The sequence below is a fragment of the Schistocerca cancellata genome, chromosome 7 (genome assembly GCF_023864275.1).
Source record: "Schistocerca cancellata isolate TAMUIC-IGC-003103 chromosome 7, iqSchCanc2.1, whole genome shotgun sequence".
Classification (NCBI taxonomy): domain Eukaryota; kingdom Metazoa; phylum Arthropoda; class Insecta; order Orthoptera; family Acrididae; genus Schistocerca; species Schistocerca cancellata.
Genome location: NC_064632.1, coordinates 250,916,832 through 250,944,389, shown reverse-complemented (window position 1 = coordinate 250,944,389; position 27,558 = coordinate 250,916,832). Strand labels below are relative to the sequence as shown.

General features: G+C 39.6%; 2 protein-coding genes across 2 annotated transcripts in view; one reads left to right on the top strand and one right to left on the bottom strand.

Moving 5' to 3' along the window:
• Positions 1 to 27,558, top strand: part of LOC126092502 (RNA-binding protein 42-like) — a 331,306-nt gene that overhangs the window by 128,336 nt on the left and 175,412 nt on the right. The gene's annotated exons all lie outside the window — the stretch shown is intronic.
• Positions 1,521 to 27,389, bottom strand: LOC126092503 (uncharacterized). Its single transcript, XM_049908126.1, has 3 exons — positions 27,332 to 27,389; positions 9,227 to 9,442; positions 1,521 to 1,862 (listed from the first exon to the last, which is right to left on the bottom strand). Exons 2-3 carry the CDS (start codon positions 9,440 to 9,442, stop codon positions 1,647 to 1,649), a joined length of 432 nt encoding a protein of 143 aa, XP_049764083.1. The 5' UTR covers positions 27,332 to 27,389; the 3' UTR covers positions 1,521 to 1,646.

Genomic DNA, 27,558 nt, shown 5'->3' with positions numbered 1-27,558 from the left:
ATGATCATATAAAGTTGATCGTCGGTAAAGCAGATGCCAGACTGAGATTCATTGGAAGAATCCTAAGGAAATGCAATCCGAAAACAAAGGAAGTAGGTTACAGTTCACTTGTTTGCCCACTGCTTGACTACTGCTCAGCAGTGTGGGATCTGTACCAGATAGGGTTGATAGAAGAGATAGAGAAGATCCAACAGAGAGCAGCGCGCTTCGTTACAGGATCATTTAGTAATCACGAAAGCGTTACGGAGATGATAGATAAACTCCAGTGGAAGACTCTGCAAGAGAGACGCTCAGTAGCTCGGTATGGCTTTTGTTGAAGTTTCGAGAACATACCTTCACCGAGGAGTCAAGCAGTATATTGCTCCCTCCTACATATATCTCGTGAAGAGACGATGAGGATAAAATTAGAGAGATTAGAGCCCACACAGAGGCATACCGACAATCCTTCTTTCCACGAACAGTACGAGACTGGAATAGAAGGGAGAACCGATACAGGTACTCAAGGTACCCCTGCCACACACCGTCAGGTCGCTTGTGGAGTATGGATGTAGATGTAGATGAATCTACATAAATTAGTTCCCTGCTATAGCCAGGACATTACATACCATACTCTGTATTTCTACGGAATGTGGAAGGTTTCTCTAATCACTAGTAAAATGACATGTTGGTAAAAGCATATGTGGGTTAACCGAAGCTGGCTGATATGGGCTATTTAAACCCTTTTCAAGTTTGTAAGTGAGAAGGTTAAACTATTTGCCATGGTGAAGCTTTCCATCATGGTACACAATTTTTTTTGCCCCCTGGAGGACCTTGTTGTAAGCGATTTTTACAGTGTGCCCTAGTTGTTGTTCACCACACTGATGAGCTGCAAATGGACACAATGAAAATATTACTAAACAATTTAAGCTTTTGGACTAGAAGGTTCTCCTTCTGAAAAAGCAAACACACACACACACACACACACACACACCCACACACACACACACACACACACAAACGGCTACAGTCTCCGGCTGCTGAGACCAGTCTACATTGGAAGTATGACTTTTTTGCCTGAAAGCTTAAATGTTTGGTGGTCTTTCTTCACATCGTGCCTGTCTGCAGCTCAGTGGCTGTGGTAAGTAGCAAAATATGCATTTCATATTGTTGCTGTTCCATCCTAGACCTTCCATTGTTCGAGTGTGGTACCCTTTTCGGTGCGCCATGTTTATGTAGGCCAGTTCATTTTCTGTGTTTTAGTAGTGATCTCGTGTTTGCTTTAATCAATCATGGACACTGTATGTGAATTGTGTAATGCTTCTTATCCCTTACAAACCAACATGGAGCCAATTTTTACAGACTTTGAATAACTAATATTTTTCTGTGGGTAAGGCAATATTAGGAGGTTAATTTTCTATTTACGTAGGTGTGAATTTGGTCACAGAAATAGTCCATTCATTATACATTGTATTTCATATAGCAATCATAGTAACAGTAACTACACTTTATTGTTAAAGCACATAAGGTACTATGTAATTTTATTACATGTATTTCAGTGAATAAGTTGACAAACTTGCCAAAAATTGATTGTATTAGTTAAATAAGTACATTCACATACACTGGAGATTTAAGTATAGAATGGAATAGAGTGGATGAAAATTCCAGTTTTATTTTCCAAGTGGGCCCCAACCGTAAGATACGAACAGCTGAGGTATGACAGAATAGTGCTTGCGGGATAGTGGTTGCTGTAGGAGCTCCCTAGCATTACGCAGCTCCATCGCACGGTAGGCAGCTGTATGAGGTAGGCCGGCGTCTTGTTCAGCAATTTCTGGGATATCAGTTTCATCGTCCTCTTCCTCTGCTCCATTGGGAAATGTAAGTGCCTGTAGACGTTAAAATTTTGTGGGCTTTAGTAATAGTTAGCTTTATAGCAAACACACATTGGTGAGTAGTTATTGTGAATATGGATTAGAGTTGGATGTTTAGTCACTCTTAATGTTAAGTACAATGCTATGGAATGAATGTGCAGATTATTGAATATTGTGTAAATAAGACTGGGTTTCTGTATTGTGTTATTCCTGATATTGTTGAAATTAATTTCTTATTAGCCTATGGTGATTGACTAAAAATCCATCAAATGCCATTTGAGTGACATTTTGTTAAACAGCCATTTCATTTAACCTGATACAGTGGAACTATGTGAACCTTTGTGTCTTCCAGTTATGTCAGTTTCTGCATTGAGAACAAATTTCTGTTGGAATATAAAAAGGTCTGATTTCTGTTGATCTCAGCAGTTTTCTTGCTGTGAATATCTGTTCATAATCATAAGAAACTAGAGAATAACCTTTACATGCAATTTTTCTGCTTTGTTTGATTCACAAGCCAAAGAAGCAAAATGATCTTTTCCAGTGTTTAACATAGTCATGCAGTTTTTAGTGTATTTGTTTCTTTTGGCATTTCAGACTTAATTACATTTTAGAATTTTGCTCCTACCTGATTATGAGCCACTACCAGCCACTACCAGGCTTTTCTTCACTGTTGTGGTTTCAGTTATTTGATATATTCTGCAATAAAATAACATAATAGTGTGTATTGCGTGAAATACATTAGTTAGGTCTTTTAGAATCCTGTATTCCTAACATAATATTGTGCGTTGGTTGAAATATGCCAGTCATTTCGTTTTGAATCCTTACATTCCTCAGTGGGCACAGTATCCAGTTATCACCCAGCCACTATACAAAAGTCTAATAATGTGGAGGAAAATAAAATTTTTGCACTTCATGGATCTGCAGTTTCATCTACATGATCTACTACAATTCACCAACCTTTGTTGCAACACCCTGGTGCCTTAAATTTGGATGCAATAGGGTAGTGTCGATTCCAGATGCTGGTAAATTTGGAATTTGTATTGCATATTGTATTATGCATATGATGGGGGAAGCAGCTGCGGAATTTCATTGCAACTCATTACTATTTAGCTTAGAAGGATTATTGGGGTAATGCAGAAGTAGGTTTAATAATGAATAGGAAAATAGGAATGCGGGTAAACTACTACAGACAGCATAGTACACACATTATTTTGGCCAAGATAGATACGAAGCCCACGCCTACTACAGTAGTACAAGTTTATATGCCAACTAGCTCTGCAGATGATGAAGAAATTGAAGAAATGTGTGATGAAATAAAAGAAATTATTCAGATAGTGAAGGGAGACGAAAATTTAATAGTCATGGGTGACTGGAATTCGGCAGTAGGAAAAGGGAGAGAAGGAAACGTAGTAGGTGAATATGGATTGGGGGTAAGAAATGAAAGAGGAAGCCACCTGGTAGAATTTTGCACAGAGCACAACTTAATCATAGCTAACACTTGGTTCAAGAATCATAAAAGAAGGTTGTATACATGGAAGAAGCCTGGAGATACTGACAGGTTTAAGATAGATTATATAATTGTAAGACAGAGATTTAGGAACCAGGTATTAAATTGTAAGACATTTCCATGGGCAGATGTGGACTCTGACGACAATCTTTTGGTACTAACTGTAGATTAAAACTGGAGAAACTGCAAAAAGGTGGGAATTTAAGGAGATGGGACGTGGATAAACTGACTAAACCAGAAGTTGTACAGAGTTTCAGGGAGAGCATGAGGGAACAATTGACAGGAATGGGGGAAAGAAATACTGTACAGGAACAATAGGTAGCTTTGAGGGACGAAGTAGTGAAGGCAGCAGAGGATCAAGTAGGTAAAAAGATGAGGGCTAGTAGAAATCCTTGGGTAACAGAAGAAATATTGAATTTAATTGATGAAAGGAGAAAATATAAAAATGCAGTAAATGAAACAGGCAAAAAGGAATACAAACATGTCAAAAATGAGATCGAAAGGAAGTGCAAAATGGCTAAGCAGGGATGGCTAGAGGACAAATGTAAGGATGTAGAGGCAAATCTCACTAGGGGTAAGATAGATACTGCCTACAGGAAAACTGAAGAGACCTTTGGAGAAAAGAGAACCACTTATATGAATATCAAGAGCTCAGATGGAAACCCAGTTCTAAGCAAAGAAGGGAAAGCAGAAAGGTGGAAGGAGTATATAGAGGGCCTATACAGGGGCGATGTTCTTGAGGACGATATTATAGAAATGGAAGAGGATGTAGATGAAGATGAAATGGGAGATACGATACTGCGTGAAGATTTTGACAGAGCACTGAAAGACCTAAGTCGAAACAAGGCCCCGGGAGTAGACAACATTCCATTAGAACTACTGACAGCCTTGGGAGAGCCAGTCCTGACAAAAGTCTACCATCTGGTGAGCAAGATGTATGAGACAGGCAAAATACCCTCAGACTTCAAGAAGAATATAATAATTCCAATCCCAAAGAAAGCAGGTGTTGACAGATGTGAAAATTACCAAACTATCAGTTTAATAAGTCACAGCTGCAAAATACTGACGCTAATTCTTTACAGATGAATGGAAAAACTAGTAGAAGCCGACCTTGGGGAATATCAGTTTGGGTTCCCTAGAAATGTTGGAACACATGAGGCAATACTGACCTTACGACTTTAACTTAGAAGCTAGATTAAGGAAAGGCAAAGCTATGTTTATAGCATTTGTAGACTTAGAGAAAGCTTTTGACAATGTTGACTGGAATACTCTCTTTTAAATTCTAAAGGTGGCAGGGGTAAAATACAGGGAGCAAAAGGCCATTTACAATTTGTACAGAAACCAGATGGCAGTTATAAGAGTCGAGGGACATGAAAGGGAAGCAGCGGTTGGGAAGGGAGTGAAACAGGGTTGTAGCCTCTCCCCGATGTTATTCAATCTGTATATTGAGCAATCAGTGGAGGAAACAAAAGAAAAATTTGGAGTAGGTATTAAAATCCATGGAGAAGAAATAAAAACTTTGAGGTTTGCTGATGGAATTGTAATTCTGTCAGAGACAGTAAAAGACCTGGAAGAGCAGCTGAATGGATGGATAGTGTCTTGAGAGGAGGATATAAGATGAACATCAACAAAAGCAAAACGAGGATAATGGAATGTAGTCGAATTAAGTCGGGTGATGCTGAGGGAATTAGATTAGGAAATGAGGCACTTAAAGTAGTAAAGGAGTTTTGCTATTTGGGGAGCAAAATAACTGATGATGGTCGAAGTAGAGAGGATATAAAATGTAGACTGGCAATGACAAGGAAAGCGTTTCTGAAGTAGGGAAATTTGTTAACATTGAGTGTAGATTTAAGTGTCAGGAAGTCGTTTCTGAAAGTATTTGTATGGAGTGTAGTCATGTATGGAAGTGAAACTTGGACGACAAATAGTTTGGACAAGAAGAGAATAGAAGCTATCAAAATGTGGTGCTACAGAAGAATGCTGAAGATTAGATGGGTAGGTCACATAACTAATCAGGAGGTATGAATAGGATTGGGGAGAAGAGAAGTTTGTGGCACAACTTGACTAGAAGAAGGGATCGGTTGGTAGTACATGTTCTGAGGCATCAAGGGATCACCAATTTAGTATTGGAGGGCAGTGTGGAGGGTAAAAATTGTAGAGGGAGACCAAGAAATGACTACACTAAGCAGATTCAGTAGGATGTAGGTTGCAGTAGGTACTGGGAGATGAAGCAGCTTCCACAGGTTAGAGTAGCATGGAGAGCTGCATCAAACCAGTCTCAGGACTGAAGACTACAATAACATGAACACTCAAAACTTGGCGCCAAATTTTGAGATGGTGGTGATAATAATAAAAGGAGTAGTGGAAAGCAAGCCATATGTACTCTTAGTTGACATTTTTTGAGAAGATGAAGAAACACACTGAACCAACATTTATTTAAGTGTCAGTGCACTTTGTGAATATTGTCTCAAAGAGACAAGAATTGTTTCCCATGAAATAATTACAAAGAAATATAGTTTCAGGGACTGTGCACAAGTTGCCTACCAAAACTGATGATTGAATATAATACCCTAGATTTGCTGATTTTGGTGCAGACGATTCTGGTGCATTATGAAAAACTAATGAACAATTTTTTGAGCTGCATTATGAGACATGATGAAACCTTGATAGCTCGCCCTACTTGTAATAATCCATCATGCAACAATTTTTTCAGTGACTGGGAAGGACCACTTCCTGGCGAACTTTGCTCAGTGGTAGAGCACTTGTCCGCGAAAGGCAAAGGTCCCGATTTCAAGTCTCGGTCCGGCACATATTTGTAATCTGCCAGGAAGTTTCAATTTGTCAAATTGCAAGTTTTCAGAAACAATTTTTGTGCAAAGTTGTTCCGCCCAAAATTGGAAATTCCAGTGCTAAAGTTGAAATTTTGAATTGCCAGTCTTCACGAATCTTTTAGTCTATGGTTTTGACCAAATCGTCTGATATCACTGATGGTTGACATGATCACGGTTCATCGTGGACATTTTTCTGTCTGTCCTTCAAAGTTTTTACCCACTTATGCAGTTTGATGTCACGTATTGCGTTGGGACCATACACCTCACTTATCTGTTGATGAATTTCTGCTACTGCAAAGTTTGTTGCTGTCAGAAACTGAATCACTTGACTGTGTTTCCCAGTCAGCAGGTGGATTGATTTTTTTAAACATTTTGAACTGACACTGTAAACAGCACACTGTGACAACACCAATGCAAATGATGTCATTTGACGAGTAAGGCATGCCAGAAGTAAGTGCACGTGCATATTTCAATGTTCACGTGACATTTGATAAGCTATATGGTGATTTGGAACTCACTCTCTGAATAACCGTCACAATGTCTCTCAACTCTTACAGGTAGGTCAAAACTTTATGGAAAGAGGGAACCATAAGCTGAGTACCTTCAGATAATGAACTAATGGCTGGAGCTGCATATAGATGTAAACAGTTTGTAGCGTATAACATAGTACCAATTAAAAGTGACATTCACCGGTCTTGATGCATACATTATAACAGAGTCCATTGTCAGAACTGAGTTCTGGTTCAGAGCCATCTGGCCTCATTGCTTGCACACATTTGTACAGTAAGGTTATAATTGCTGCTCCTCCAGCACACCATCTACAACTACATCTGTACTCTACAAACCACCTTACAGTGTGTGAAAGAGGGTACTTTGTGTGCCAGTGTCACTTTTCCCCCTCCCTGTTTCAGTTAAGAATGGTTTGCAGGAGGAATGATTGCTGGTAAGCATCTGTGTTGTCTCGAATCTCTCTAATTTATCTTCACAGTTCCTCTGTCTGTGTGTATGCAATACATTATATTTATTTATGATGAGGTTCAGTTGTCACTCCCTGCACCAAGCGTCGATCCTGTGCAGGTCATCTTGCATTTTGCTACAATTTTCTAGCGTAGGACCTTTCTATATAGAACAGCATCATCTGCGAAAAGTCTCATGGAATTTCCAATGTTGTCTACTAAGTCACTTATATATACTGTGAAAAGTATGCTGTGTTCTTGAATTGTACATTTCACAGGCACAATTGATGGCATTATTCATGAATCTTCTGCCAGGTGCACCTCCTCAAATTATGCTTTCCAAATAATACTTCTCATGGCAGATTTATGCAAATTTCTGCCACTTGAAGACCCAGTTTCTTCAAAGTATGTTCCGTGGGGATAATTTTCTGCCAATTAACATAACATTTGTTGTGAAACTCATATTGTACTTTTGCTCATCAATCTGAACACTAAATTCTGCTGCACTATACATTAAATACATGTCTGCAAGTCCTTGTAATATGTAATGCTCTATCATTGACAGTTGATCATGAACTGCAAACAGTGGCAAACTTCATTGTGGACACATCACAGACTGTTGTGGTTGTTTCCCACAGTAGCACTACAAACATTGATGCAGCAAGCAGCAGTCTCTTGCAGTATACAAACAATATAAAAATCCACATCTGATACGCGTTGCTCATTTAAGACCTTTAACCACCTGAAATACTCATTTCCACGTACTGCTTCCTGCTCTTAAAATAATAATAAGTTTAGGATTTTCTCCCATCTGTATAATTTTAACCTACACACAGCCTGTGTGTAGAAAGGCACTGCCCTGGAATTTACAGAAAATAATCATCTCATTATCCTATTGGATTTATGGTGCAATGGAGAGAGAAACTCTTAGATACATTTCTATTGACAATTGCTAAAACACATTATGCCCATTAGTAGTTGTAGGAATCATGCACTACTCTAGTTCGTGTTGTTTGGTGTTCAACCTAACCAACCACCAGCTAAATATTTACACATAGAAGCATATAAAAATCACGATCAGTGCAATTCATATGTCGGTAGAAAAAGGCTATCTTCAACTTGTACAGAAACCAAACTACAGGTACATGAATCCAGGGACATGAAGCAATGCGGTAGGTAACAGTAAAAGAACCAAGGACAAATTTGGAAAGGGAATTAAAGTTCACAGAGAAGAGAATTGAAAATTTTTGCTGATGAGATTGTGATATTCTGCGAGTTGCCAAAGGTGATGTGAGGTCAGTGTAAAGTAATGGATAGTGTCTTGAAAAGAAATTATAATGTGAACATCAACAGAAGTGAGAGTAATTGAATGTACTCAAATTAGGCTATGCTCAGGGAGCAAAATTATGAAATGGAATGAGACCCTAACAGTAGTAGACAAGCTTTTCTATTGGGGCAGCAAAATATCTAATGACTGCAAAGTGAAGACAATACAAAATGCAAACTGGCAATAGCAAGAAAAGTGTTTCTGAAAAAGAGAATTTTTTTAACATCTAATATAAATTAGGAAGCCTTTCCTAAATATATTTGTCTGGAGTGTAGCATTTATGGAAGTGACATGTGGACAATAAACGGACAACATGAGAGAGGAATAGAAATTTTTTTTAAAGATGAATGCTGAAGATAAGAGGGGTTAACAAATGAAGAGATACTAGATGGGATTGGGAAGAAACAAAATTCATGGCGCAACTTGACTAAAAGAAGGGACCAGTTGATAGGACACATCCTGGGCATCAAGGAGTGGTTAATTTGATAACAGAGGGAAGCGCACACACGTGCCTCCATGTGTGTGTGTGGTTGACTGCAGGAAGCAGATGTAGGTTGCTGTAGGCATGGAAAGATGAAGAGCCTTGCACAGGGTAGACCGGTGCAGAAAGATGAATCAAAATCATTTTCAGACTAAAAACTACAACAACAGTGTACAGTTTTCAGATATGTCAATAGTGAGGTGCTCTGAAACTATAGGATTGGAACTTACTGTAGGACAGAGACCAGCAGTTATGGTGGGTACTGCAACACTATTACCTGTGACACAGGCTGTTCTGACTGTGGCTGTGGCTCGCCTGCAGGCAGGACAGGTGCGGGCAGGTAGAGCACACTGAAGGGCATTCCGCCGGCCCCCCAGCCACGTGATACGAACACATCGCGCTTGCCGGGCAGTGCAGGTGGCGGCATCGCTGTTGCCGCTGCCGTCCACACGCACAGCCATGCCCACACCCACTGTGCACAACGCCGCCTCATCTGCAACACCGTAGGCATATCTCGAGTCTAGAGTCTGCCACCCTGCAACCAGTTCTGATGAGCTGCTCTGAGGCAGTTGAACCCAGCGATACCGAATGAGACTTTATCTGAGCTGTAACGATGTGGCACATGATATCACATGTAAACAAAAAGAAAGTGAAGAAAACACTATTTCAATGTAAATAAAGCTTCAGGTAATGAAGTTTTTATTGCCTTGATCACATGTAGGTACACTGGATTATAGTTTCGACGGGACTAAGCTGCCATATTCAGATCTGCAATGGTGCAAAAGTAAGAAAAATATTTACAATGTTGTAGCTGTAATAATAAATTAACAATTTCACATAATTTGTTCTTGATGCATGCACAGTGTACAGATTATGAACTCCTGCAGTGCGATGAACTACGTTTGTTTTTGTACCGTTGTAATTGGCTATGAATTTGAAATAAAGCACCGTTACCTTTATGTTAGTTGTTATAACAAGTATACAGATTAATTCCACTATATGCCTGAGATAACAGTACATTATTATAAAAAGACAGTAGAACATTAGAAAGTATAACTGTGTCCCCATGTGAGACAGACCTCATCGAGAGGCTGAGTCATACAAGTGTGGCACATCAAGAATTGCAGCAGAGGTCTGGGTTGGTGCCGGCTACATACTACCACATACCAGTCAGGCTAACAGAGTAATACAGAGAAGGACCACCAGATGGCAACAGTCTCATGAATAATAATAAATGTTTTGTAGGACTTTTATAAGTGTATATGTAACAGTATTTGAGAGAATGCAATGTGAATCATTTAAAATGGAATTTGGTGCAATTTGAGCCATATAAAATGGAAAATACACTAGGAAAAAATATTTCATCAATTCTTAAGATAAGAAAAATTATTTCCAATAAGGCAGTTAACTTTAAACATTTGTTACAGGCTAAATGAGTGACTTAAATGGGACACAGTCTAAATAACAATATGAGAATCATTCTTTCTTTCTGTTGTGGGACCTGTTCATGTATCGTGTCACAGTAGGACATTATGCAAAGAGTTGGTAGACAGTATGCTACTTTATATTTTATTGTATAGATAAAAATCTACTCACCAAGTTGTGGCAGAACACACATATGAAGAGCTGTTGTAATTGGCAAGCTTTTGGAGCCAGTGGCCTCTTCTTTGGGCAGAAGGGTTGAAGGGGAAGGAAGAAGGGTGAAGGAAAGACTGGAGAGGTCAAGGAAAAGGGGTAGATTTCGGGAACGTCACCCAGAACCACAGGTCAGGGGAAACTTACCATGCAGGATGAGAAAGGAAGACTGATTGTTGGTGACTGCATTGGGTGAGATATGCTGATCGGCATGACTACCACCAAATTATCAATTAGGATGAATGGGCATAGGCAGAGGGTGTATACTGGCAACTCGCAATATCCTGTTGCAGAGCATGCTCTACAACATGACATTCGTGACCTTGGCACCTTTTTCACCACATGCGCCATCTAGATTCTTCCCGCAGACACTGGTTTTTCAGAACTCTGCAGGTGGGAACTAGCTCTACAACATGTCCTTAGTTCTCACCGCCCACTCAGCTTTTCTTCACTGTAACTACTCTTTGCTTCACTCCGTTTTAGTTTTCTACGTCTTTCAGTGTCTTTCCCGTCTATTTTTCATCAGCCCCTCCCATCTGTGTTATGTACAATGCACTTAGCTTGTCACTCTTATTAACTTGTGCATGATAGTTTAGTAGTAATCTGTCTTATGTATTACCCTGTATTCCTTCTTTAAGCTCTCAGGTTCTCAAATCTCATTTGATGTAGTCCCCAACAATCAGTCTTTCCTTGTCATGCTGTATGGTAAGTCTCCCCTGAGCTGCGGTTCTGGGTGACTTTCCCAAAATCTACCCCTTTTCTAAGACCTGTCCAGTCCTTTTCCTTCACCCTTCTTGCTTCCCCTTCAACCCTTCTGGCTGAAGGAGGAGTCACTGGCTCCCAAAGCTTGCCAATCACAACAGTCTTTTATGTGTGTGTTCTGCCATTGCTTTGTGAGTAGGTTTTCTATCTATCCTGTTACATATTATAATATGTTTTTATTGCTTTGACAGTCATAGAAATTCATGCTTGACAGCTGGTTGTTTACTCAAAGAAGTTTTTGAGTAAAATAAAATATCAAGCAGCATACACCTACCAATTCTCTAGTATGAGAATTGTTCACTTTATAGGACTATGGCAGAATGCCTACATTTACAACTTGTAATATCATATATTACACTTTTCATCTCACAATAGACATATTGAAATTTCCAATTATAGAGCCGTTTTACATATCTGTTTAATTGTAATGCATATATCAATAAACAGTACATGGCATAAAAGTAATAGCATCTTGGCATGTTACAGTAATGGATATCAGAAGGAATACACCATAACCTTGGGTCTAGGTTAATAATTTGGGGTGGACACACACACACACACACACACACACACACACACACACACACACACACACACTCAATTTTCTTGTGTGGTGATAATACTGTGATATCTGAAGCAGAGAAATAATGGAAGACAATTTTCCAGTGGTATAAATTTGGTTTATCGATGATAATGATGTCGTGTAATGTCTAGGTAACAATTGAGCAGTGTGATTATCGAGATGTGCTACTGTAATAATTTGCAGAGAGATTCTATAACACTTGCTGGCTTTATAGAGAAATATACAGAAAAAGCGCACAGGGATATAAGGACTTACAAGTGAGAAAAATGGCAGGTACGGAACTACTGCCGGCCGTGGTGGTCTAGCGGTTCTGGCGCTGCAGTCTGGAACCGCGGGACTGCTACGGTTGCAGGTTCAAATCCTGCCTCGGGCATGGGTGTGTGTGATGTCCTTAGGTTAGTTAGGTTTAAGTAGTTCTCAGTTCTAGGGGACTTATGACCTAAGATGTTGAGTCCCATAGTGCTCAGAGCCATTTGAACGGAACTACTAACGTACATTATACGTTTACATTCCTGTGTTAGGACAAAACCACAAAATTACTGTCAATATTTTGTAAAACTTTGTCCATCCTAGAATACAGTTTTTTTGGTGTGTGGATTTAGCTAGAGACAGGCACTTAGGGCAGTGGTCTTATAGTTACAGTATGAAACAACACCCCATGTAATTGCGTAGGCTTCCGCGGCCAGAGTCAGTCGACATAAAAGTTTTCTGGGTTTAGTACCGCGTCGTAATGTAAAAAACTACTGCTGCTATAGAAAAGACCCAGAAGAAGGCCGCTGCAATCGTGGCCGAAACGTTGGCTTTTCTATAGCAGCAGTAGTTTTTTACATTATGACGCGGTACCAAACCCAGAAAACTTTTATGTCAACACCCCATGTGTTGGTGAGAAACTGTTTCTGAATAAATGCAATAAAAACCTCATATTGAAACTGTCTCTACATCGAATTCATTGATTGCTCTCCAGTTGAGAATGTGAGATATTTATAAAACACTATTTGTTTTTCATCTATATTCTTTTTCAGAGTGTGGGCTATGCCAATACGTGGATTGAGCATACTCAGAGGTCTAGGTTAGGTTGAATGGCTATAGTTTGACTAGAATGTTATGATGCTTATGTTGTGCTTAATGAATTTTGATGAGATGTTTATATCTGCCCTGTTGATGATGATGATTGTCAAAACTGATGCTCATTATCAAAGGACTGAATTAACGTATTTCTCTTGTAAAAATTTATCATTTAGTTCTTGATGCTGTAATAGTAACCGTGTCTCCAGACTACATTAGAGACTTAGGTTCACCTTGCAATACAAAGAACTAATCTTCTTACTGCTGAAACATGTTACAGCAAACTGCCATCATCAGTGCTTCCTTCTTTACTTAAAACTGGAAAATACAACATATGTACCTAACAAAAATTCATGTTAACTGCAGGCTACTAGTAAGAGGCAGGAAGAATTGGTACTTGCATTTGGAAGTTGTGGGAATTTGACACTGGACCATGTAAGGGATAATACAATAAAAGATAGTGGCCAACAAGATAATTGACACAATAGAAACAAATGGCGATTGTGGCTTGCTCATTTAGAAATGTTGAATTGCAACATGTGGCCAAAACTAATTTGGAAGTTACTTCCATAAGCGAGAAGGAAGAGAGGCTACCTGCAAAACATGGCAGGATGTGTCCTATCAATCAGTTCCTTCTTTTGGTCATGTTGCCTCATAAATTTTGTTTCTTCCCATTCCAGCTCATTACCTCTTCATCAGTTAACCCATCTGATCTTCAGCATTCATCTTTAAAACAACTTTTCAAAAAATTCTATTCTTCTCTCATCTGTTTTGTTTATTGTCCACAGATTTTTACACTCCAGAGAAATATATTAAAGAACAACTTCCTAATTTATATCAGAGATTAATAAATTTATCTTTTTCAGAAATGCTTTTCTTGTAATTTCCAGTCTGCACTTTCTATTGTCTTTGCTTTGGCCATCATCAGTTATTCTGCTGCACCAGTGGAAAAAATAATTTTGTTCCCTCAGCATCACCTGATTTAATTTGAGTTGCTTTACTTCTGTTGATGTTCATCTTATAACCTCTTTCCAAGGCACTATACTTACATTGCTCCAGGAAGAAGAGACACAAGTAGAAAATGGGAAGCGAGAAGTGATGACAGCCCTAAGTATCAATCGCAGTATGATGAAATGCAACATATTTCTCATAATAATTCTTGTTATTAATATTAGTCCTAATTTGTTTTATGTTTTTTGTGATTATTGGCTTATTCTCAGGAAGTGAGAAGTGGTGATAGCCCTAAATATCAATTGCCATGTGATGAAATGCAACTCTGTGTGTGTGTGTGTGTGTGTGTGTGTGAGTGAGAGAGAGAGAGAGAGAGAGAGAGAGAGAGAGAGCAGTTCAGAAAACAAAAGTTGAGAAACAAAATCCAAAAGATTTACCAGAACAAGCAGAACAACAGCTGATCTTGATCAAATACCGAGCACACAACAGTAATATAATCATTCTTTGTTGGAAATACAATTCCCCCACCCCCAAAAAGTACTGTGCCTCTCTTCCTGCACGAGAGTAACATGCAGACAAGGACAAGAAGTATGAGAAAAACTGCAAATAATTATCAGATTAGGTAGCACTGTTTTAAACATACTGGTGTATTCTGGAGGATGTAGGATACTATCTACATCTGGCCATTCTGATTTACGTTTGCACTAATTCCCTAAATTACATCCAATAAATACCTGAATGGTTCCCACTACAAGGCCATAGATGATTTTCTATCAGCATCCATGTTAAACTATACCTCACGGTATGTGCCTCTATAAATTAATTTTTTTCTGTTTAACTGCAATACCATAATAAACTTAAAAACACTATAAAAGTGATCCAAGGATGTCAAGAACAATAACAACAACAACAACAGCTACTACTACTGAATATTGTCATGAAATGTTTCCAGGCAGCAAAATTACTGTTAAAAGAATATTGATTTACCAGCTTTCCAACCACCTTCATAAAAAATATCATGTTGTTATAGATGGCAATAAATGTAAAATGTTTTATCGCTAATTTTTCTCTAAATAACTATTACAAACCACGTTGCGTTTTCCACATAAAAATAAAACATAACCAGTTCCTGATGATAAAAGTGTGCTGAAACATGTTAGGCCAATATTAGGATTACTTGTTTGCATAATCAAATGGAACTCAGTTCTCATAATCCTGTGGAGTTAAATTAAATATAAAAAAATGAGGGTAAAGATCATGATGCAGGATCCTGTTAAAAAATAAAAATAAAAAAAAACAGCCGCACACACAAAAAGATTTCTCTCAATAAATTTAGTGTGGATGTGGACCTAAGCAAAAGCAGCTTTCCTGATTATGGTTACAAATATTTTTTTTATATTTTTCTGGTCTGATTTAAATGGACATAAGACTTTTTTGTATTCTAGTTTTTCACATTAGAATTTTCTCATAGTTTGAGTCCTTTTGCAGGTGACAGTGTCCTTGTCTCTGTTTCTGCTACTGTTGCTCTAACATTTAGATGGCCACCTGTAGAATACTCAGTATGTAGTTATGCAGTGCCATCCTTCTCCTGTGAGTCAGGCATTCATTTACAGTGACAAAAATGGCATAGGTTTTCATTACTGCAATCAGTTGTAACTAATTTTACAGTTATCTTCTTCTTCTTCTTCTTCTTCTTCTTCTTCTTCTTCTAAAACTTAAGCTACAAATGTTAATACTTCTACTATGATTACTAATGATAAAGTTAGGGTTACTAACCTCAGAACACTGTTAAGCAGTATATTGCTTTGTCCCATTACACTCAATTTCTCTTCACTGTAGTGTGAGATATACAGACACACACACTTTACAGTTGCTGATTTGTATCTGGCACCAGATGGGCCAAACTGTCAGGTTCAACAGTACCTTTTAACTTCCAGACCGCATGGTGACAGATGAGGGTGCATCACTCATCTTTCACTAACTCTCCTCACTCTTCTCAGGTGGGCTTATGCCCACCAAACTTCATTGTTCAGTTACTGGGCTGAAACTTAATTCTTGTTCCCTAGACTTGTCTACCGGTCTTAGTTGCCTTTAATGTGGTGTCTGTTGACTGCAGTTACCCATGATGTTTCTGAGACTTCATCAGTTAGAAAACTCCTATTTAATTCTGATTACTTTTTAAACAGTTTTATTCCCTAAAGCCTGCCTAGCAACCCATACTACATCTTCAACTAGGGGGGATATTCCAATAGGACATGATGGTCATTGCCCTCCTACCAATTTGATTCAGATATGAAAGATAAGGGCCATGTCAGCCCGCTGCTTAGCTTAAAATGTGCTGGCTGAAACTTTTGGTAAATGAGACATTCTGCTTCTTGTGTTTGAGGAATTCCATTTCTTCTCCCATTTTGTGAATACTGAATTCTTAATTATTAACAGATCTGTTGCCATTTCTCCAAGAATTTCATGTATTTTTTGTTTCTTATTGCTTTCCCTTCATCCAATGGACAGTGAGCACTTTTCATATTTATAGATCCAGGGGACAGATGTCCATGAATATGGTGCTATTGTAGGTGGTATGGCCGTGTCCTCCTTTGACCTTTGAAATGACTTACCCAGCTTGTTGCAGGGGGACCTACCACTCAACACTGACTCCGAACTATGGTTCTATTTGTCATTGTGGTTAAATGTTTTTATTTAATTGAAATCCAAGCATATTTAACACATTTTAAAATCCAGTTGGCCTAGAAGATGTACTTAATGTTGGACAGTTATTGTTTTGCCTTCTGCAAGGTGATAAGTCAGAACAATCCATTTTGTGTACCACAATGTACTGGCCTTAATGTTTCTAGTTGGTGAAACTGCCTCCGTCTTCTTTCGTAAAGAGACATTAGCTTCCACTGCAAGGTAGTTGGGCATCTGTTGTTGATTTTTAACTTGCACCTTGATACAAGTGGTTAAGTAAGCGAAGTATAATGTTAACTATCTTATAAATAGCCACTATGAATGGAAACAAGTAAAACACATTTTTATAAGTAACACAGTTTTACTGATTATTGATGAAACAATACAAGTAACCAAATATTTTCTTAGTGCGAGGTGACTTTAACACGTAGCTTAGAATGACACCCTTCCAACTTTTTCTGTTGCAAATTTTAAAATTGCGATTCCTCAAGTTACACTACTTTCAGTTGACCTTTAATGAACGTAAGATAATTCTTAATTAGTTTGTGTTTTGAAGAACTCGTCTAACATGATGCTACTGAAACACACAAAGTTAAGAAAAGTCTCAAAGCAAAAAGAGGTTGGGAACAGACTCAGAAAATTCGTAATTAACCACAAACTGTAAGAATTTTAAATATTTCCAACAAAGCAACTCTTCTTCTGGAACTTTGACAGCTTGCAGAAATCTTCTCAGCCATTGCATTTTTGCAAGGATATGACCTTCTGAAATTTCATTGCATTTGTCAACTGATCTTTTGCAGTTGTGGGAAGTTCCATTTCTGTTTAATCACATTTGTAGCCCCTAAAATAGCAAAATGATTTGATAATGTGTTCCATGAGATTTACAACATGTATCAGTGTCTTGTAGAAACCTGTCAGTGCCGTCAGTGATCTTCTCAGTTTCTGGTTCAAAGTCAGTGTCTTGTCTGCAGTGTTCTCTCCAGGCATCATTTTCTTCTTCCTCACAATTTTACTTTTTCTACAGGAATGCCCATCTCATCACATTTACCCTTTGCAAATTGAAGTGATTCGTCAACAAGACAATCTCTCTTGTCTTCCAAAAAGAGCTGTAGACTTCTCATTCTGAAATGGACTCCAAAAATCTGTAGATAATATTGATACTGCTTAACTTCTTCTAAGAAAGCACTCCATAAACACACAAAATGAGAAATCATGCTGCACAGGCAACATAGTTTGAGCAGCTCCTTAGGTTCTGTAGTTACTGGAGAATCAGTCAGTTTCTCTGTGGCATCAGTAATCATTTTAAAGTGCAAACACAGGCTTCATAACTTCATAGTGAACACTCCATTGTGTAGTTCCACTATAACTCCCACGTTTTTCAGAAGGATCATTTGTCTTTGGGTAGAGGTAGAGTAAAACATGTACAAACAGATGCAGACTAAAACATGTACAAACACTTTAAGGTCCCAAAACGAGTCACAAATAATGGAGCTGTAGCAAAATTGTGTGATTTGCACAGAATGAGAAAGCGATTTGCTCATGGTACGTACAATGCCTTAGGACTGGTCTCATAAACACATGACTGAACTCCTACACACACTCCAGATATTGTAGAAGCCTTGTTGTATCCTTGTCCTCGACCCATTATTATGTGCAGATCATTCTGTTCAGTAACCTGTAAATATCTTCCAATATATTAACAGCTTTCTTCCAAGCTTGTTGAAAATAACCAACGAATGACTCCATAATTCTACTTTTCTGTTTTCTTTGTGAACGTAATGAATGATTTATCTGATTTGATGTGCATATGCTATGTCCTGCATGCTTTCAAAGATAATACAAAAGTACTTTGAATGTTTTACATAATTTAAAATCTTTTTTTTTAATAATTTGCCCAGAAATGAGAAAAATTTGTTTTGTATAATGGGGGATAAATGGCTTGCAAATCTTTTGCCTGCCTGTCACTGAGTGGACTGTTTCTAACTTGATAAAGTGTTCTCTTAATACATCATATTGTTTAGATAACACACTAGTCATCTAGAGAAAATTTCCTATCTTTTCTGCCAGCATATGCTCTCTGTGAATGCAGAATGGAAGATTTTGTTCAGCCAAACACATAGTGACACCTTGCAGTCTTTTTAAAATATCTTTGGTTCCTTTTTTCTGTTTCAGATGGTGTCTGTGTAATATGATCAATTGTTCTGTTAGGAATTAGACTTTTTCTTTATGTTTTCTGTTTTTGAAACGAGCTTGATATTTTTCTGAGGTTTCATGGGTGTAAACTTTGAGACTAAGTTTCCACAAACTGGAAAACCAACAAAAATCTAGATGTGTTATTTAAACTTGTGTCTGCCATAAACTACAAACTTTTGTTTTCAGTTGAGTATGCCATCCTGGTTCTTCAAACTTGTCATCATTCTGCTGATTAATATAGAACTAGTCAGATGTCAGCTATTGGTTAGCACCTTTCATCTTATTAAGCCTTGTCTATTGACAGAAACAAAGGGTTGGGATCCGGTGACCTTGCTGACCAAGGTTGCATTTGGCAAGCACAAAGAAAAGCAGTAGAAACTCTCACCGTGTGTGGGCGAACATTGTCTTGCTGAAATGTAAACGCTGGATGGCTTTCCATGAAGGGCAAGAAAACGGGGTGTAGAATATCGTCAACGAACCACTGTGCTGCAACTGTGCTGTAGATGGCAACCAAAGGGGTCCTGCAATGAAAAGAAGTGGCATCCCAGACCGTCACTCCTGGTTGTCGTGCCGTATCGAGGGCGATAGTCAGGTTAGTATCCCACCGTTGTCTGGGGTGTCTCCAGACACATCTTTGCTAGTCATCAGGCGTCAGTTCGAAGTAGGGCTTGTCATTCATCACTTATGTTTTGGCAAGGTAATGTCTGCCCGCACGGTGAGAGTTTCTACTGCTTGTCTTCGTGCTTGCAAGACCCTACCTTGACCAGCAAGGTCATTGGATCTCTCCCCAACTGTGAATGTTTGGAGCATTATGGGCAGGGTCTTCCAACCACTTTGGGATTTTGAAGATCTAATGCGGCAGTTGGCACGATATCCCTCAGGAGGAGAGCCAACAGTCCGTTAATCAGTGCTAAGCCGAATAAGTGCTTGCATAAGGGCTGGAAGTGGATCAACGCATTATTGACTTGCTCAATTTGTGAGCTCTTTCTCTTGAATAAATCGTCCAATATTTCTAAAATTTTGTCTCTACATGTACATCACATGTACCATCCCTTTCAGACAGTTCCTTCGTGGTGTGTCTTTCTTTTCCTTTCCTTTTTCTTTTAATGTGAAACTGCAATTTAAAATTGCTGCAGAAAGATATAAAAACAATTAGATAAATTGTAAATTAACAGCAAGTATAGCTGTGTTAGTGTACTTCGTTGATATACGACAGGTGAAGAGGTTGAAAAATCAGCCAACCAGTCGCAAAACAATGTTTTATTAGCCATTGACCTGTGTTTCGATATTTCTAAAAATATCTTCTTCAGAAGGAGTGGGCCTTGTTACATCACATGACGGTACGTTAGATTGGATGAAGACGAGTGGCTTCTGAAGAAGATATTTTTAGAAATAATGTACCATATATGACAAGAGCTGCTCAGCTTTATCTAATCTAATGTACCATCATGTGATGTAACAAGGCCCACTCCTTCTGAAGCAGATATTTTTAGAGACATCTAAACCTGATCAAGGCCTAATAAACCTTTGTTTTGCAAGTAGTTGGCTGGTTTTTCAACCTCTTCAGATTTACTCACAGCTTCGCAGTCATGTTTAAGATTTTGATATATGGCATGTACCAAACAATAACCACTTTTTGCTTTGTTCATTGAAGACAGTTACTATAAAACATTGTCACGCATAATTTTTTGCGTGTTCATAGCACACGGCTGAACATTTCTGGTTAATAATTAGGAACGGATATTTTTCAAGGACCAAACAGTGCAATATATGTAAGTACACTCGTATCTGCATTTAGTGTGCAGCAACACCGAAGAGAGAGTTTTTCCTGTGGGGTTTGATGTCAGGTAAATGACATTTATGAAAACAGTTCTGTAAGTTTGGTGCAAAAACAACAACTAAAATTTTTTTCCTGAAAAAACACCCGTTTACTTCAAACAAAGTGTTTTCTCCTAGATACGTGCTTAGATCAGCAAGTCTCCAATATTTTCATTCTGCTGGAGGAGGAGGTATTGCAACTCTCTAGACTACATCTTTGGAGTGACTATTGTTTCCTTTGTTGTTGTTGCTTGCTTCTCATCAAGACAGGGAGTGTAAGACATTACTTGCGACTAGATCAGGAGTGTAAGGTGGATGAGGTCTCAGTTGATGGTGTTTTACCATATAGCACTTCGCTGCATTTTTAGGATTATTGTCCTGGTGGAGCTCCACTTGTTGGGTGTCATTATTGGTTGAGTTTGTCATGTCAAGGCTTGAAGAGTCTAATAATGAAGCATAATGAAAAAAAGGCTATGGTTCTTCCCTTAGCTCAGTAATTCATCAGAATTATATTGCGGGAATCCAAAGAATCGTCATCTCCCCAGGGATTTTTCCTCCATGGCATTGGCTGTTGCCTAGATAGTGAACCTTTTTTATAGACCCGAGATTCCTAAATATCACGAATCAACGAAAAATGTCCCTCAAATTGCTTATTATACTTCCTATTCTGCCTATTGCATCCATTCTTGGTCAGAATTTAGCAAATGTGGCACGCACCGCACATGTAACACTTTGACATCCAGTTTTTCGCTCAGGATGCCGACTTCTCATCCATATGAGTTTCCTGCTGTAGGAGCTGCTTTTCGACTCTTTCGTACTGTGCTCATATCGTGAGCTTTTCATATGGTTTCATGTGTGACAACCTCAGCTGGAGTTTTTCATCTCCTGTACTTCTGCAACACAGTTAAATTCAGTAACCCGTGAATAAATAGCCTTCAGTGATGATGGCGAGTCGTCTCGAATTACACACAATTTGTTTTTGATCTATGCTACTGCTTAAAATTTCAGATGCAAATGTTTAAGAACAGCATAAAACTCGCTTCTGCTCATCGTCAATGGGACAACTCAGATAGATGTTAGCGAATAACGACGCGTTATGTACGTTTTAAATATTCCACAGAAGCGGTACAACAATCGCCGGCCGGAGTGGCCGAGCGGTTCTAGGCGCTACAGTCTGGAACCGCGCGACCGCTACGGTCGCAGGTTCGAATCCTGTCTCGGGCATGGATGTGTGTGATGTCCTTAGGTTAGTTAGGTTTAAGTAGTTCTAAGTTCTAGGGGACTGATGACCTCAGAAGTTAAGTCCCATAGTGCTCAGAGCCATTTGTTACAACAATCATACCTACAACACAGAAGTTGTTAAAAAAGTTTTTCGCTCCAATAGAAATTTACTTGGCTAGAAATAAAATTGGATGCTACCACTCACTGGGGCTAATTTTTCAGCCTTTTTCTTCTGCAACTTTCAATGTAACGTCATACAGGGGCAAGAGCGTTAATTTTTTCACGTGAAATAACTTGATTCATTATGGATGTTTATAATCGCTTTTCACCTAAGTGAATAACAACCAGGAGTTCTTGAAACATAGACCAACGCATTCGCGCAACTGTATTAATCACCGAGATACAGCAGTTTGCTTAATTTTTAGCAGATGAAACTATTGTATTTTTTGTGTGCCATAATAGCAGATTTGTATGAGAGAAATTCACGTCCAACCAGATGTAGTGATCACTTAGTCTTTCCTGACGCGCTGAACTAATAAAAAGCGCTCTTGCCTCTGGCCGGGTGAATTCGTCGGAAGAGAACAACGCTTCGACATGTCACTCCTGTGATCTTTTGGTGAAGTGACTTTGCTAGAAGTCAGTGGGAGTCACACGCATCGAAACGTCATGCCTCGTCGTCGATGAGCTCATGCAGCAGAAATCCGAGCTCTTTTTATTAATTCGATTTAGGTCGTGGTTTCACTTATTTACTTGTAGCACATGCTAATGTGGTTAAGTTGAACAGGGGACGACCGATTTCCTTCCATCCTAGTCCTGTCGAAACATATGTTACGTCTCCGATGACTCGTTTGTTACTATAAAAAATGAAAACACTTAATATTATTGTCATGTTCTGCCAAGCACCGATGGAAAATTCAACTGATGTTATAAAGTAGTAGTTGTTGTTGTTGTTGTTGTTGTTGATCAGTGTTCTTGTTGTTCCTGTTTCTACACATTTGGGGCGGGATGCTGCTGTGTAGGCTGGAATGCACGCTATCCTGGAGGGGCAGTGGCGTTGTAGGCATTTGCAAAGGCAGAAAAATTCACAAAAACCATTTCAGTAATTACCACAGGTTACTGTAACTTCCCAGACGTATCAAAATTATGATTCTGTTGTATTAAAATGCAGCCATGACGGACCACTACATTCCTGGCCAGTGGAATGTACGAAGGTCACTCCAAATTAAATGCACAAGATTTATTTTAAACATCCAATTTATTCTTCGCATCTTTGCTATTTTTTCAGTATATTGATACGTTTTTGAGACAGAATCTCATTTACCCACATGACCTCCGTCCACACCAATTGCCTTACGCGTACGTGGAACCAAGGCCTGTATACCTGCGCGGTTTGCAGACTGTCGTTATCTTCACATCTCGTTCCCCGAGGGGATTCTTTCAGTTTACCGAAGAGATGTTAATCACATGGTGCCAGATTAGGGCTGTAGGGTGACTCTTTCTGTGTTGCTCGCCAAGCATTGAGATCTCGGTGGTGGTTTTGTCACTGAACACATGTGGCCGGGCGTTGTTATGCAACAGCATAACATCGAGTTACTGCCGATGTTGTCGGACACGACATATGTGAGCATGGAGATTTTTAAGGGTTACCGCATGCGGATCAGAATTGATAGCGGTTCTGTGTCACAGTTTTTGCAAGGAAGTCGTCTCCAGAACTCTCGTACTGACCCAAAAGTTCGCTGCAAACTTGTCTCCCGTGTTCCTTTGTGAGCATCGATCAACATTCGGGGAACCCACCTGGCGCAAACCTATTTTATTTTCAGCTGTGTCAGTATTTTGAAGACTCGCTTCTCCTGTTTTCACTATAATTGGCAGTTGGTTCACTGTTATGCATGCGTCAGCCCCTTTCAGATTGTGTATACACTGCCCATTGTCGGGAGTCTGTGCAGTGTTCGGTCTGGCGGTGCGCGGGAGGTCCCGTGTATTGGCACTCAACAGGTAATCTGCTTGTAACTCTTCAGGCTTTCCCGGCGAGATCTTGACATGTGGAATAATCGAGTCTACTGCCGGATGTTTGTGTCGCTCTGGCACAATATTTCGGCTACAGAGCGACACAAACATCCGGCAGTAGACCCGATTATTCCAAATGTCAGGTAATCTGCTTGCCCAAGTACTAACTGTACTGCGATCAACAGCGTCATCCCGATACATCATTTTCACTCTCTTGTGAATGTTTGTCACTGACTCGCTCTCACAACTCAGGCACTCTACAAGAAGTTGCTTCAGATGAACATCAAGCCGAGCAGCTATCTTGACAGAGTGCTACGACAGTGCGACTTACGGAAACAGATTGAATTAAATTTGAATACAAGCGGGAAGAACGTTACTATGACCTCCAGGAGTAGCAAAGATGTGAAAGACAAATTGGATTCTTGGAAAAAAAGTGTGTTTCTTTTGGGGTGACCTTCGTAAATTACGAGATGCGATTTCAGCAGATGAAAATTCAGGTTTCTGTACGTCCATCTTTTCAGAGATGGTTGCGCGACTCGGCTGTTCGCTACAGCATGCAATCTTTCAGCCATCTAACTTCGAAACTTATTTTATTTGGGTCATAGTTTCGGATATTTACTACGCTGGCTTCAGGCTCCTGACTGACGTGTAGAAGATTCCCCCTCTGTTCTGGTCAAAACGGGGGCCAACATTCAAATACCGCAGAAATGTCGGTAGATGTTGTTGAAGTGATCGCCATTTTTTTTCCCTTTTACAGTCATCAGTCTTCTGACTGGTTTGATGCGGCCCGCCACGAATTCCTCTCCTGTGCCAACCCCTTCATTTCAGAGTAGCACTTGCAACCTACGTCCTCAATTATTTCCTGGATCTATTCCAACCTCTGTCTTCCTCTACACTTTTTGCCCTCTACAGCTCCCTCTAGCACTTTCGAAGTAATTCCCTGATGTCATAAAGGATGTCCTATCGTCCTGTCCCTTCTCCTTTTCAGTATTTTCCACATATTCTTTTCTTCCCCGATTCTGCACAGAACCGCCTCATTGCGTACCTTATCATTCCACCTAATTTTCAACATTCTTCTATAGCACGACATCTCAAATGCTTAGATTCTCTGTTACGGTTTTCCCACTGTTCACGTTTCACTATCATACAACGCTGTATTCCAAACGTACATTCTGAGAAATTTCGTCCTCAAATTGAGACCTATGTTTGATACTAGTAGATTTCTCCTGGTCAGGAATGCCCTTTTTTCCCTTGCTAGTCCGCATTTGATTTCCTCCTTGCTCCGCCCTTCTCTGGTTATTTTGCTGCCTAAGTAGTAGAATTCCTTAACTTCATCTACGTTGTGGCCATCGATCTTGATGTTAAATTTCCCGCCGTTCTCATTTCTGCTACTTCACATTACTTTTGCCTTTCTTCGATTTACTCTCAGTCCATATTCTGTACTCATTAGACTGCCCATTCCATTCAGCAGATCATGTAATTCTTCCTCACTTTCACTCAGGGTAGCAATGTCATCAGCGAATCGTATCATTCCACCTTGAATATTAATTCCACTCTTGAACCTTTATTTTATTTCTATCATTGTTTCTTCGATGTACAGATTGAACAGTAGGGGCGAAATACTACATCCCTGTCTTACACCCTTTTTAATGCGAGCATTTCGTTCTTGGTCGTCCACTCTTATTATTTCCTTTTGGCTCTTGTAATTATTGTATATTACCCGTCCCTCCCTATAGCTTACTCCTATTTTTCTCAGGATTCCGAACATCCTGCACCATTTTACATAGTCGAACGCATTTTCCAGGGCAACAAAGCCTACGAACGTGTCTTGATTTTTCTTTAGTCTTGCTTCCATTATCAACCGCAATGTCAGAATTGCCTCTCTGGTGCCTTTACTTTTCGTGAAGCCAAACTGATCGTCATCTGACACCCTCAATTTTCTTTTCCTTTCTTGTGTATATTATTCTCGTCAGCAACTAGGATGCGTGAGCTGTTAAGCTGATTGTGCGATAATTCTCGCACTTGTCAGCTCTTACGGCCTTCTGAATTGTGTGGATGATATTTTTGCGGAAGTCAGATGGTATGTCGCCAGACTCTCACATCCTACACACCAATGTGAATAGTCGTTTTGTTGCCACTTCCTTCTACGATTTTAAAAATTTAGATGAAATGTTATCTATTCCTCCTGCCTTATTTGATCTTAAGTCCTCCAAAGCTCTCCTAAATTCTGATTCTAATACTGGATCCCCTGTCTCTTCTAAATTCACTCCTGTTTCTTCTTCTGTCACACGGGACATATCTCCATCCTCATAGAGACTTTCAGTGTATTCTTTCCACCTATCCGCTGTCTCCTTTGCGCTTAGCAGTGGAATTCCCGTTGCACTCTTAATGTTACCACCTTTGCTTTTAATGTCACCGAGGGTCGTTTTGACTTTCCTACATGCTGAGTCAGTTTTTCCGACAATCGTTTCTTTTTCGATTTCTTCACATTTTTCATGGAGCCTCTTCGTCTTAGCTTCCCTGCACTTCCTATTTATTTCATTCTACAGCGACTTGTATTTCTATATTCCTGAAATTCCCTGAACAATTTTTTTACTTCCTTCTTTCATCGCTCAGCTGAAGCATTTCTTCTGTTACCCATGGTTTCTTGGCAGTTACCTTCTTGGACGTATGTTATGTTTTTCTTTTCATCTTGTGTCATCGCCCTTTTTAAGGTGTCTATTCCTCTTCAGCTTTACTGTTTACTGAGCTGTTTCTCATTGCTGTATCTACAGTCTTTGAGAACTTCAAGCGTGTCTCGTTGTTCCTTAATACTTCCGTATCCCACTTCTTTGCATATTGATTATTCGTGACTAATCTTAAACTTCAACACACTCTTCATCACGACAAAATTGTGATCTGAGTCTGTATCTGTTCCTGGATCGCTATAGGAAGCAGAAAGCTACAGATACCATCTCGTGGTCGTGCGGTAGCGTTCTCGCTTCCCACGCCCGGGTTCCCGGGTTCGATTCCCAGCGGGGTCAGGGATTTTCTCTGCCTCGTGATGACTGGGTGTTGTGTGCTGTCCTTAGGTTAGTTAAGTTTAAGTAGTTGTAAGTTCTAGGGGACTGATGACCATAGATGTTAAGTCCCATAGTGCTCAGAGCCATTTGAACCTACAGATACCAGTATTTGAATGCTGCCCCCTGTTTTGATCAGAACCAAGGTGGAATGTTCCTATACGTCGGTCGGACGCCTGAAGATGGCGTAATAAATTGCCGAAACTGGTAGCCAAATAAAATAAGTTTAAAAATTAAATGGCTGAAAGGTGTTTCGACATCCTGATGAAAATTGAGGCCAAGGGCAAGCCTACCTTCTGATAACTTAGGTGCCGGACGGATTAAAGAAGTAGGAATAAGAAGAATTGCGGCTGAGGGACTTGCAAATGCATATAGCACTCCCGTTATCCGCGCAGACGTCTACCTTAATGTGTGGCCGGCAGCGACTCAGGTCAAGGCCGGGTCCGCCGTAAAACTATTTGTCGCTGCCGTTGACGAAACGGCGGCGCCGATAAGCGCTAAGTATAGAGTCGGCGACCCCGCGGCCGTGTGTTTACGTGGGTCAGCAGCTCCGTTGTGAAACGCTGCCATCTGCCTTGTACTACGCTTGCAGCTGCACTCCGCGATCCGACCCACTGTGCATCGATTTCC